Source organism: Giraffa tippelskirchi, chromosome 4, assembly GCF_054371585.1.
Source record: "Giraffa tippelskirchi isolate mGirTip1 chromosome 4, T2T-mGirTip1v1.2.pri, whole genome shotgun sequence".
Classification (NCBI taxonomy): Eukaryota; Metazoa; Chordata; class Mammalia; order Artiodactyla; family Giraffidae; genus Giraffa; species Giraffa tippelskirchi.
The window spans coordinates 7,738,097-7,751,292 of NC_137278.1; the positions used below are offsets into that span (position 1 = coordinate 7,738,097).

The window sequence follows — 13,196 nt, forward strand, 5'->3', positions numbered from 1 at the left end:
GGAGCAAAAAAGTCTCTTTTTTTTAAAAAAAAAAATACAGTAGGAGAAATGGAGAGAATGAGGAAATTTAATAAAATTTCCAGCTTCTCTTTATATCATTCTTAAAGGGTTCTTTGAAAATGGATAAACAAACCTAAGTAATTGCTGTAGCAAAAGTTTCCTAGAAAAACTTTTTGGTTTTTGGAGAATGACAAACAGAAATAAACTTATTTCTTTTCCACAGGCTTTTAGAGACAAAATGCATCTCTCTAGGTTTAAGAACAGAAATCTTTATGGGGCTCTTGACTGTATCCTCTTCCCAAGAGTTAATCCTCAAGTTCAAGTTGTACATGGGGCACCTGACACTTACCCTGGGCATCGCGCCATACACCTCCTACAAGCAGAGAAGAAAACAGTCACGTTATCAGAGAAAACATCAGTAACACCTACCACTGTCAAGTCAAACTGGAGGCGCAAGAGAGATTACAGAGAGACGGGCAACGTGACTGGCCAGAGGAACTATTCAAGTCTACAGGGTAACTAAGTGTTTCTACACAGAACCTTTCATTTATTTAAGGAACTGCATGAATTTATTACCAGTTAAGGCCTAAAGAAAGATTCAACAACTGCCATGATACTTAAGGGGCCTAAGAAGGAGAACTGTTTTTCCCTCCCGTTGAAAGTAAACAGGACTGTGCAGGTCACACGGAGAACCTGCACCCAGGCCGCACTGTGCACTACGGAACACGCGAGCTGCGCTACAACACAGGCCAAGGGGGGAGCCAAGCTGCTCCCGAGCAGGCTGCACACAGGAGCCAGACCCCCACCTGCTGCTGCACGGCCTGCACCTCCTCCGCCATCAGACCTTCCGACTCCAGGTCTTCAGCCACCTTGTTAATGTCCTTCAGCCGTGACTCATTGGCCTTGAGATCCTTCAAAGAAAAAAGACAATGTAACTAGAACTCACAACAGCAATCCAAAAGAGGACCACAGATACTCATGAACTATGGCCTGAATCCACAAATTTCTGTCCAACGGATAACCTGTAAATAGTTTTTCTACTTCTTGACAGTGACCTAAATCAGAAAATCCTGCTTGCAGCTATCGAGGAAGAAAACCACAAGGCACTGGAAATAGCCTGTTTCTTATTTACTAAACTAACTGTAGTTAATGAAAAACTATTCTGGTTGGAGATTTTTTTAAAAACTTCCTTTGTGGGGGAGAGGACGCATGTTAAAAATGTGATGAAATTTTAAAGCTTGCCATTACAGGAGAGAGGCACCCCCCAACCCAAATGAATTGGTCATAAGAATATATATGTGTTTCTTGGCCACAGTACGCAGGCATCTGGAACATTGCTGACCAGGGATCAAACCCATAGCCCCTGTACTGGAAGCACAGTCTTAACCACTGGCTGGCCAGGGAAGTCCCACAAGAGTATTTTTAAATTGGAGGAATGGATACACAAGATGTGGTGTGTATATATGCACACCACGGAGCATTAGCCAATAAACACTAAAAGATCACTGATCCATCTACAATGACAAGACTTTCAAAACCCTCTGTGAAGCCCTTAGTCAGAAAGTAACATAATATGTGATTCCATTTATATGAAATGTCCAGGATACATACATCCAGAGACAAAAAGCAGCTTGGTGTTTGCCAGGTGCTGGTGTGGAGTAGGGGAGGCAGGTAAAGAGAGGCTGCTTTATGGGTCTGTGGTCTCCTTTCGAAGTGATGATGTTTTGGAAATAGAGAAAAGTGATGGTAACAGAACACTGTGAGTGAACCAAATGCTTCTGAACTATACCCTTTAAAACAGTTAACTGTACGCTACGTGAAAGTAAAAGTCGCTCAGTCACGTCTGCCTCTTTGCGACTCTATGGTCTGTAGCCCGCCAGGCTCCTCTGCCCATGGGATTCTCCAAGAAAGAATACTGGAGTGGGTAGTCATTCCCTTCTCCACGGGATCTTCCCAACCCAGAGATTGAAGCCGGGTCTCCTGTGTTACAGGCACATTCTTTACCAACTGAGCCACTAGAGAAGCCCAATGTTATGTGAATTTAATCCTACCTAGAAAAACTACTTTTACACGTTTGTATGAGAGATTAGGAAAGTTCTTAAAACAACATGTAGAGAAAACTGCACGTATTGATGTCTTCTCAGAACTAAACTGGTGCAAGAAAACTTATGATTAAACTTGTTTAAAAATGGCTACAGAGACAGAGGAATATAATCTCTGTAATTTTCATTCCAGAAATCCACAGTCAAATGTCAAGAGATCCAAATCTTTGAACAATTTTCCACTCAGTTGCAAGACCTCCCGTACCTTCTGGAAGTCATCAAACTTCTTCTGCAGCACTTCAACCTGCTCCAAGTCCGCACCGACCTCCTCACTCGTCAGGGCCGCTTCTTTCTCATTGATCCACTGCTGTAGCTCGTTTGCTTCACGGAACAACATGAACTTCTTACAGCTCTTCTCCAACATGCCTTTACGCTTCTCTCCCAGTTCCAGCAGAGAATGGTACCTAAAGTAATTCAAGAGGGTGACAAGAGGGAGGGAGGGGAGGTCGGTTAGCTTCCTATGGAGGCAGACCACCAGCATCTCTGAGAGGTGGTCCAAGGCTGTGTGTTGGTAAGGATGATGCCCTGGTGGCAGAGTTATCAGACAGCAGGTGAAGATGCAGGCCCCGAGGACCCACGGACAGCCTCTGGGACAAGCACACACTGCACTGTTCACAATGGGGTGGTGGGGGCGGCCTGGCACACTCACCCCCGGGGCCACGTGTGCACTGACAACATGACAACCACAAACAACCAAAACCAAGCGTTCAGCACAACACAGGTTCCATGCGACTACAGCTGCCTGATGAGAGGTGGATTTGCTGGGCATGGTGTATACAGAGGGCCTGTTCTCCTGTCGTATGATTCTGCCAGCAGCCCCCAAGTGGTGGGGGAAGGTACACTGAGCTTTACAATAGCCTCATTCAGGATGTTAGTATCTCCAGAACAGTAGGGAATTCCTACTGTTTCCAATGTTAATATACTTATTTCTCAGGAAGTTTTGGCCACTTTGGAAGGAGAAATCACATAAAGCACATTTCGTTAGCTGAGGGTTTCTTATGAAGAATCCAACAACACTCGAACCCTTAGGAACCAAAATACAGAAGGCTGAACTCCTGGTATCCTTGCAGATGTGAAAATAGCAAACTTAATACAACTGAGTTGAAAGTTAAAAAAAGATCTAGAATAGAATCTAAGTTTCCAAAAGTGAAATAAAACAGGAACGCGTTACCAAGAATCAGAGACTTTAAGCTGCATTTGGTTTCCTGCCAACAGAGGAGCACTAGGGTACCGGCCGCCCAGTCTGCTGACAGTGGCTAGTCCAGCACGAAAGCCAACAGCAGGCAAACTGACCAGGCTCTGAACGCACGGCTGCACAGAAGCACCAACGAGAGAAGCGGCCACAGCTGACACAGCTTCACCCGAACCCCTTCCCTCGTGAGCCAAAGCTGCTGCCGGAGACGGGCCCTCCCGCCACCTCGCCTTCCTCGACCAGCGAGCGCCTTCAAGAGAAGCAGGAGAGGGAGGATGGACAGGGGCGGCGGATGGTGCTCGGCAGGGCTTCCGGCCTACTCACAGTTCTTCCACCTGTTTCATACGCAGAGACACGCTGCCGGCCTCCTTAGTTACGCGCGTCCTGCACAGGGGGGCACAGCAAAAGCATGCATGGATTAGTGGGTTAATCCACGGGGTGGGAGGCAGCGGCTCCGACAGGGGCCGGGATGGTGGACGCTTCAAGGGGGAAATGACGGAGTCATTCGAGAGCTCTTGGAAGTGGGCTAGGCCGGGAGTGAAGTCACAGTAAGGAAAGAGCAGGAAAATCAAATCCAATGACACGAGAGGGTTAGTTCACCTTTGTTTTCCTGTCTGCCATGCTTAAGGCAGTAAACGTTCCTGGGCTAGAGACACTGGTTGGTTCACAGAGCCAGGCCAGGGGTACAGTGACCGCCCTGAGGAAGAGGTTTTCCTGAGGGCTGACACGCAACTGGAGTCAGGTATCTGGTCCACTTTTTTGCTCTCATGTTTATGATCCAGGCCAAAACCTCTCATTCTTAGCAGTAACAGAAAGCATTGATTGGTAAGTGTACAAAAACTGACCTCTTCAGGGATCAACAGGCTCAAAAAAGTTCTACCATTCCAACCTCTTGTCAGCGTGTACTTCCTGGCTATCTCCCAGGTGTCCAGAGCTTTAGATCCCACTAGTGGTGTAAGATGTGCCCTAAAAGAGGGACACAGGTCTTTAAGGGAGCTTAGCCATAGGAAAGAGGGCAGAGCTGTTTCCTAAAAAATACACTCCACTCTCAGAGCACAAAACCATGGTAGAGAAACACATTCTATGTGGCCTTTTGCAGGGGACAGAGCTCAAGGGGTGTGGAAGAGCTAAAAACCCCATTTCAGAGAGCACCTCCTGAACTGGAGAACAAAGATCCAGATGGTGATAATTAGCAAACATTGTTTAGGAAAAGCAACTGGCAAATGCAGGGAAAACAGCAAACCAAAGGAAAAAAAAGGGATGGGTCAGGGATCGCAGGTTCCTGGGATGGGAGCCGTGTGGGTGAGCTATGCCGTGGGGACAGGAGGAAGAGTACACCTTTGAGCGCAGATGGGCGCCAGGACAGCGCTTGCCCTGAAGCCTCAGCTCAGGGCTGCGTCCACCTCGGCCCCGTACGACGCAGACCTCCGCCGGCCCTCCGCCACCGCCCATGAGGCCCTTACTGGTTGTCGATCTGCTCCTGCCGCAGCGCAATGCTGCCCTGCTCCTCCAGGAGGTTCTCCCGGGAGGCCGACTGCGCGGGGTCCAGCTTCTTCACGTAGGCGGCCGGCACGAAGCCCTGCCGGTCGTTCACTTCCACTTTCCACCAGTCCTACGGGGAAAAAAGAGACTCTCTTCATGGCAAATTCCTCCCCTGACAGAGGGAGAACCCAAGGAGGCCCGGGCACACACACGTGCACACATGAAGAAGAGCTCTAGTCATGGTATGAGGGCCCTGTGACGGTGCCGAAGTCACCTGGTGTGAAGATGGGAATTTCAGTCCCCTTGTGACCTGCCGCGTGTGGGTAGGGTCGTAAGCAAGGCAGCCATGACTTCACTGGAGCAGGAAGGCCACCTTCTCTTTGTGCAGATGCCCCAGAACTGTGCTAACATGGCAGCCTTGAGCCACACTTCGGGAAATTAAATAAAACCTCAGCTGCTCTGGCACCTCTGAAGCCCCTCGTGATCACCTGTGACTAGTGGCTTCTGTGGGGCCAACACGGACACACAGTCTGCCATCACCGCAGCTTCTGCTGCACGAGGCTGCTCTTGAGTAAACCAGCGTCAGACCAGGCAGTTAATTTCAGTTTAGAGTCAGCAGAACAACACCGGCCAGGGTTTCCTCAAAGTCCCACGACCAGGTGAGCCGAGGGGGTGGGAAGAGGAGGTGCCTAACACTTCTGCAGCCTACACCAAGACAGGGGGAAGGATCTTGGGGGGCTCGTCAGATGACACGTGGAGGCTCATGGCCTCATTCCAAGGCCACGGTCAATTAGAACGTGTTAAGGAAGAAAGACTGATGAACCAGGCAGCACTGAACTTGGAGAAGATGAGAAGGCGGAGCCTACAGGGTGACGCTGGCGTCTGTCTTCAACCCTCTGCTGCAGCCCTACAGTCTAGAATCAACAGGTACCAGTGACAGAGAAGCAGACTTTGGCTCAAAAGAGAAAAAAATTCCACTTGGAAGTGGTCCATGATGAAAAAGCTCTCCTTGAGAGTGAGAGTCACTACCCTAGCTCTCAGGTATTTATGGAAACAGACTGGTCATCTCAATCACAAGCAAAACAGCAAACCCACATGACATGAGATACTGACCTGGAAACTCTAGTAACTTCAAGTTTTAAACCAGTCTCAACCTGGAAAGACACGCTCCCAAGACACTCAACACGTGGAAACCAACCCCCGGTCATCCTCTGTGCTTGCCTTGTTGGTGCTGTTGAGTAAGGTGAGGATGTCTCCTTTCTTCATGGTGACCTCTCGGGGACTCTTCTCCTGATAGTCATAAAGCGCCAAGACCAGCTCCTTCCCAGTCTCGTCATCCATGGGGGCCACTTGTTGCTAAAAATCCAAAGGAAGGGCAAACACAGTTATGGGAGGTCTCTGGAGTGCCGTCTCAGCCACTGCAGATCCCAATCTCAGCAGGAGACCCACATTCACCAAACATATACTGGTGACAGTTCTTCTCTGAAGCTACCAAGAAGATCTGATTCAGGAAGCTCAGCTGTCTGTGACCTTTAAGGTCACAGGAAAGTCACCCATGGGGGCTTCCCTGGTGGGTCAGTGGTTAAGAATCTGCCTGCCAATGCAGGAGACACAGGTTTGATCTCTGGTCCTGGAAGATCCCACATGCCTTGGAAAAACTAAGCCTATGCACTCAACTGTTGAGCCTGGGATCTAGAGCCTGGGAACCCCAACTACAGAGCCCACACGTCCTAGAGCCTGTGCACCACAATGAAGAGTAGCCCCTGCTTTCTGCAACTGGAGAAAGCCCATGAAGCAGTGAAGATCCAACACAGCTAAAAATACATAAATAAAAGAACGTCACCTATGACCATGCCACCTGCTGTCAGCATCTGGGTCTTTTGGCTTCCCTGCTCCCTGGCCCCCACTCAACCCCTGGGATCTTGCAGTTGCTGACAGGGAACGCCTCGCTTACCCGGCACGACTGGGCCTGCTCTCGCAGGGCCTGGATGCTGCTGCCATAGGCGCTGAGATCCGACATCAAAGCCTCGTGCTTCTTTAGCAGAGCCTGAAATCCAAGTCACACACAGCGACCCTGAGCAAGGAGCCAGAGCTGCCCCCCTGCCTCCCCAACAGGCCGTCTGCCTCTGAAATCTGTTTAGCTACCCAGTGACTTGATCACTCTCTCTCCCTTTGATAAACACTTAATGTGGAGAAAACATCATGATTTCTATTATATTTTCATCCATACTTAATTACACGACCCTTGAAAGAGATGACGGGTCATAAAGAACATCATCACACATACAGTGATCCACCACTCATTCTGAGAAATGAACACTCTTGTTAAGTGGCAGCTGGGCACATGCCGCCCTCCTCCAGGAACCCCCTCCCCACCACCCTCCACGCTTTCTACTTCTCCAAATCCTATCAGGTTGGGTCAACATTCAGCTCATGACGGTTTATGTGAAGACAGACAAGAAAAGGCAGGCACACGGCTACACCTAGACCTTTACGAACAAAATTTACGAGTTCCATTCAAAAAAGATGACTAATGAAAAATTGTGCGTATATACACATATGTATGCAGGAAAAATGAAATAAGAATGGAGACATGTTCACGGCTATCAGTGAAAGGCCAAGGCTGCCTTCTTTCTTCAGTAAGCATAACAGAATTATCACAAAGTGGAAAGAGATGCTGAAACACCTTCAAAGCCATGAGACTGCACCTTGCCCACATGGTCGTTCTCCTAACCGGCCCCAGCCCGAGCCTGGCACCCCCATTATGCATCACCTCGGCCGAGTCCTCATCTTTCCCGTAGTCGGTGCTGCCCACGATGGGCTCCTTCTCCCGCATCCAGGACTCAGCCTCGTTGGCGTCGGCGAAGTACTGCTGGGCCTGCAGCGAGTCCTCCAGGTCCTGCCGCCGCTGGGAGGCCTTGGACTTCAGTGACTCCCACTTCTGGTTCAGCTCGTGGAGCTTGGCCTTCACATCCTCAGCAGCAAAATGGCCTGGAGGGCGGGCAGGGGAGGGAGGACAATGAGAAACATGGGGACAAACAAGATTCTCTGAGCGCTCACAGCCCCTGCCAACACCATGTCCAGGGAGCCAGGTCCCTTCATGTTCCCAGTTTTATATGAGGCCCAGGTTCCAAGAACACTCCAGTGTTCTTGCCTGGAGAATCCCAGGGATGGCAGAGCCTGGTGGGCTGCCATCTATGGGGTCGCACAGAGTCGGACACGACTGAAGCGACTTAGCAGCAGGTTCCAACCCTTTAACGGATCTCCTCAGACCACGATGTCTATCTAGATTCTAAGAAGCAGATGGCCCTAGTTGGCACTAGTGATGTCATCAGAAATAAACAATAAAACCAACAGCCCCCTCCGACCCTCCTTCATGGAGACTCATGAGTGCCGGGCACTGTCTCAGGCTCCTCAGTATCTTACCTCATTTAATCTTCTCAACTGTGGGAGAAGTTGAGAAGCTGGCAGGGGGTAGTTCAGGCTTAGAAAGGTTATGGACTACTCAGGGTCACAGTCAGGAGATGGGGGGACAGTCTTCACCCCCTATCCCAGCCTGACTCGGGTCCATGCACTCACCGAGCGCCACGAGGAATGAGAACAAAGCCACGTCCCGACGACACTCACCCTCCTCCACCATGGCGTTCCCCTTCTGTGTGACGGCTTTGATGCGGGGCTCGTGGCCAGCAATCTCTGCTTGTAGGGCTTGGTGTTTCTTCAGCAGGTTTTGGACTCCAATTAAATCTTTGCCTGAAAAAGGAACCACTCCCGAGTCATCGAGAGAAAAGTCAACCCCGTCACTTTCAGCTTTCCCCATGGTTTCACTTAAAAACCCAGTTCAACTGAAACTTGACTTTGCTCATTCGGACATGGGTCCCCCTCCTGCTGTAAGGGTAGGCCCTTTCCTAACTGGACTTCCATCTGACGGAGGCAGGCTGACCTCTGTTGGTGGAGGCGGCAATGGGTTCTTTCTCCCGAATCCAGGTCTCCTCATCCTCGACGTCACGGAAGAGCTGCTGCAACCGCAGGGAATCAGCCAGTTTCTGCTTCCGGGCAACCATGGGCTCCTTGAGTGCCTCGTAGCGAGCTACCAAGGCCTCCTGCTTCTTCTTGATGTTTTCAGCGTCAAAGTGGCCCGCATCCTGGAACTGGCGGGCCTGGATAGTGATGCCATCGATGCGATCCTGGAGACGGGAGGACAGAGCCTTGAAAGCTTGGCCTGGGGCTGCCCAAGGATGTTCTGGACGTTTCTTGGCTGACATTATTACTTCAGGTGTGGTCTGCTCACACACTGAGAAAATACACACAGTTGTTTCCCCACACCCTGGAGTATGCTTCCAGCCGTCCTTTCCCCATTTTGGGCTCCCAGGAAGCTCCAAGGGCAGGCAGGCCAACCTGAACAGAAGCAAGTGGTGCATCCACGATTCTCTAAGGCATCGACACACTTCATCCCCCACGAACCGACTGGCCTTGGCTGACCGGCCCCTCTTGCTTCCGTGCCCACGGCCCCACATCCCGTACCTGGTGTGCTGCCACATCAGCCTCCAGCAGGGCGTGCTTCTTCTGGAGGTTCTGGACGTTGGTGAGGTCTTTGCCGTAGTCGTCTGAGGCCAGATGACCTTCCACTTCGTACAGCCACAGCTCGATGTCCTCAACGTTGCGATTGAACTGTTGCTGCTGGTTAGCCTCACGGAGCTTTATGCCTGGTCAAGGAGGCACAGTTGAGTCTGTATCACCCTTCTGCCAGTGCTGCTCATAAACAGCAGCACCTCGGAAAGACCATGACGGGGCAGGGTTTCATTTACGGCTTCACCTCTGTCACAAGGTGAAGGAAAACTGCAAGCTCAGCTCTGCCTTCCAGATGCGGAGCTGGAATGACCCCCATGTGATAAGTGCTGACAAATGGTTAGGTGCTCTCGGCTCACAGCTGACCTCTTCCAGTGACGAGGCCCCAGCCAACCAGGCCCACTGATCAAATCAGCCCCTCCTCTCTCAGACTCTCGCACCGGCCAGTACACACAATCACATCTGCCAACCCTGCACATCATTAGGCACCCACGCAGCTGACTCCCTCAGGAAGTGAGCCCCAGAGCCCAGTCACCTGGTACAGCTTGCCTAGGTGGCCCAAGTACCTAAACCAGGGAACCAGGGATAAGCATTTAACTCTCCAAACCTCCTACCACAACCCCGTGCACGCCTCCCCTCACCTTTCAGCTCTGTCGCCTCCAGCAGCTTCTTCCACAGACTGATGACCTCATTCATCCGAGCCGCCACCTCGTCCTTGGCATAGTGGTCAACATCGATCAGCTTCTGCCCAGCTTTCTCCAGGGCGTCGATACGGCTCTGGTTTGCCGAGAGCTCAGCCTCAAAGGCCTGGTGCTTCTGCACTTTCCCTTGTAGGTTGGATGGGTCCTGCCAAGAAAGAGGTTCTCTCTCGAACCTGAGGACAGCAAGTTACGCTGCACTACACTCACACGTATCTTCACAGGGGACGTATGAAACCACCAGCTTATATCCAATAGTGTTTTGAAATTTTCAACCTCTTTCTTTAGCTACATTTATCCGTGAGCATGGTGTCTGGCTTACTGAGCAAGGGCTACATGGCACTGCCGACAGGATCTTACTTTATAAGCTTCATCTGTGGCGGTTTTCATCTTCTCGTTGACCCAACTCTTGAGCTCATCAGAATCACGGAAAAACTGCTGCAGGTGGAAGGAATCTGCGAGCTGGGCACGGCGGTACATGGCTCTCTCATGCAGGGCGTTGCGGCGGCTCAGCAGCTGGAAGGCAAGGCCCCCTGTGAGTCTCCACTCTCACCCCTAGCTGCCCTGCCTCAGGAGGGACACCCACGGATGGAAAGGAGACTAGTGAGGAAGTTGTGCGCTCACCGCGTCTCGGCGGGTGGCCACGTCTTCCATTGCGTAGTGGTTGTTCTGAATCAGCTTGGTAGCAAACTCATCTAAGGCCTAGGAGGAAGAAGAGGGTTCGTCACTAGTGAGGGCTCGTCACAGCTCAGCCCCCAGAGGGGAGTGCAGAACACGGCACAAAACACTCTAGACCAGGTCAAGGACTTCACTCAGGTTTGCTATGACAACCTTCATCCCTTAACTTCTGAGTTTTTACTTAATGTCCTTAATCAGATGGCTCAGTGTAACGCTAACTTCACTCAGGACTGCAGACACTGGCTGCAGTTAACGTCAGGGCAGGATCTGATGGCGTTGGACACAGGTTAACAGCCTTTCAATTCTTGATTCTTTTTTTTTTTTGGCTGAACCACATAGCATGTAGATCTTAGTTCCCTGACCAGGAATTGAACCCATATCACCTGCAGTGGAAGCGGAGTGTCGTAACCACTGTAAGTCCTCAATTCCTACTTCCAAGATCACTGCTCAATGGGGAAAAAACCCTCTTACATTAGCTCTTAACTACTTTAGTTAGTACTTTAACAGGGAGGAAATCTCAACCTGGAGGTTTACATCAAGAGAACAATTTCATTCTAGAAGTTGTGCTGTGTCTCCAGCAAGGTGGTGGATCACCCTTGCGAGGGTGTAAGCACCCAGAGACTTCTCTGACTCTGCTTGGGAGCCTCTCAGAACAAGAGACCTCTGGTGACGCTAAGGATCATGTGATGGCACAGATGCCAGGAAGGTGTCTTACTGTGATCTTCTCCTCCTGGGCGCTGAGGGACTTCTCAAAGTCTTCATGCTTCTTGAGAAGTGCTTCCACGCTATCCAAGGAATCGCCCAGGTCTTCGTTCAACAGGAACGCCTTACAGGAGGAAACACAGTGATGACATAATGTCTGACGCCCTTCCCCTCTCAGGGCTGGAAAGCAAAGGCTGCTGAGGCCAAAATACAGAAAGGAAGGAAAGAGAAACTATGGCCATGAAACTCTCAGGTCTCCCCTGGAAGCCAGAGCTCCTTCCAGATTCACTTAAAACCAATCCAGCAAGAGCATGAAAGCCTCGTTCCACCCTCTACTGAAACTTCGCTCCAATAGCTTTCATCGCCTCTAGTAGATTTCGATCATGCCAAATGCAAAGTTCTAAGGAAAAAGAAAATCTAACAAAAAACTTTACACCATCACAATCCTCTGAAAAACTGGGTCTTTCCTGAGGGCCCTTCAGTCTCAGCAACAGGAATGGTGCTGGCAGGGCCCATGGAAGCCAGCAACCCCTCCCTCCATGTGACACAGAACTGAACCCGCACAGAACGGGCCAGCTGAGCAGCATGGCCCAGGTGGCCCGGCTCCCTACCCCACTCACCTCCTGCTTGCTCATCCAGTTGTCCACCTGCTCCGTGTCGCGGTAGAAGAGCTGCAGGTCCATGCACTGCTCGTACTGCTGCCGTCGCAGCTCCCAGAGCTCCAGCAGCGCGGCCCGCTCCTCGGACAGGATGGTCAGCTAGGGGGGTGGGGGGGTGGGGACAGGAGAGGGCAGGGGACGTCAGATACAGAGGCTCCCGGCATTTCTAGTCCTCTGCTAACCTTCAGGCCTTGGTTCTGACTTGCACAAGAAGGATAACATTCACTTGCACGTGTCAGCCAAGTCAAACACACACACACAAAAATCAAAGATCCTGAGGGTTTGCATAGTCATGCTAAACCTAAGAGTTGGCCTTGTTTGATGAACCTAGAATTATTAATAATTTATTGCCATATTATCACATATAATGTTAGGTAGACACAATAAGTAAACCTCGGGTGGAAGAAAAAGGGCAACTATATAAAAGAGAGGCAGCATAGGAGGAGCAAGGCTCTTAGGTGAGAGACAGCAACTGAGTGGGTTCTCCTCAGAACACACTGACTAGATCCATCAATGCCCTACACTTAATTTTAAGGCTATAAAGTTAATGACAATAAAGTATGTCTTTTAAAATGTCTCTTCCTGGTCTATACAGTATTAAAAACATAAAAATCATTATCTACTGTGTCTCAGGCATCTTTACAAAGATACTTTGAAACTTTGGAATTATATACACATAATTTAATAAGAATGTTTCCTCTCGACTCCAACTACTAATGAAGGACTCAGCTCCCTGCAATGTCCCCTTTAAGTAGGAAATGTGTTGCATGTGGCCCACACAAATGGAACTTTCTCTAGTCAATCACCATGCATCTTCTTTTTAAATCTCTGGAGGTGTTTGCTGCTCCTTAACTTCCAGCCGGAATCACCTGCGTAAGTTTTCTCTGACACTGTGGTGAATGCAACATCTGGATATTTAAGGATGGACAACAGCTTCCAGAGACTTCTAGTAAAAGACCCTTTCTCCCCTCATACCTTCTCCCTCACTTCATCCGAGGCGTAGTGACCAGCTGCAAGCAGGGCCTGTCCAGACTCATCTGCAGACTTAAAGCTATCTTCATGAGCGTCAATCTCACCCTAATGGGGAAAAAAAAAGGACAATTTACGTCCAGCACTT

General features: G+C 50.2%; 1 protein-coding gene across 30 annotated transcripts in view; it reads right to left on the reverse strand.

Moving 5' to 3' along the window:
- Window positions 1-13,196, reverse strand: part of SPTAN1 (spectrin alpha, non-erythrocytic 1) — a 61,654-nt gene that overhangs the window by 25,036 nt on the left and 23,422 nt on the right. For 13 of the 30 annotated variants that reach the window (XR_014081330.1, XR_014081328.1, XR_014081329.1 and 10 more), the window contains exons 10-25: window positions 13,055-13,156; window positions 12,041-12,178; window positions 11,434-11,544; window positions 10,665-10,742; window positions 10,401-10,556; window positions 9,984-10,188; window positions 9,298-9,479; window positions 8,717-8,960; window positions 8,404-8,526; window positions 7,550-7,767; window positions 6,731-6,823; window positions 5,998-6,132; window positions 4,758-4,906; window positions 2,308-2,506; window positions 807-911; window positions 350-373 (exon numbers count right to left, since the gene is read on the reverse strand). Coding sequence is in view for 25 of the 30 variants with exons in the window: in XM_081586934.1 (XP_081443060.1) it covers window positions 350-373; window positions 807-911; window positions 2,308-2,506; window positions 4,758-4,906; window positions 5,998-6,132; window positions 6,731-6,823; window positions 7,550-7,767; window positions 8,404-8,526; window positions 8,717-8,960; window positions 9,298-9,479; window positions 9,984-10,188; window positions 10,401-10,556; window positions 10,665-10,742; window positions 11,434-11,544; window positions 12,041-12,178; window positions 13,055-13,156 (2,262 nt within the window). In the remaining 5 variants the exon portion in view is untranslated. Of the gene's footprint in view, window positions 1-349; window positions 374-789; window positions 912-2,307; window positions 2,507-3,618; window positions 3,679-4,757; window positions 4,907-5,997; window positions 6,133-6,730; window positions 6,824-7,549; window positions 7,768-8,403; window positions 8,527-8,716; window positions 8,961-9,297; window positions 9,480-9,983; window positions 10,189-10,400; window positions 10,557-10,664; window positions 10,743-11,433; window positions 11,545-12,040; window positions 12,179-13,054; window positions 13,157-13,196 lie in introns of all 30 variants that reach the window. The other 17 variants (XR_014081327.1, XM_081586927.1, XM_081586922.1 and 14 more) reach the window with 3 other exon arrangements.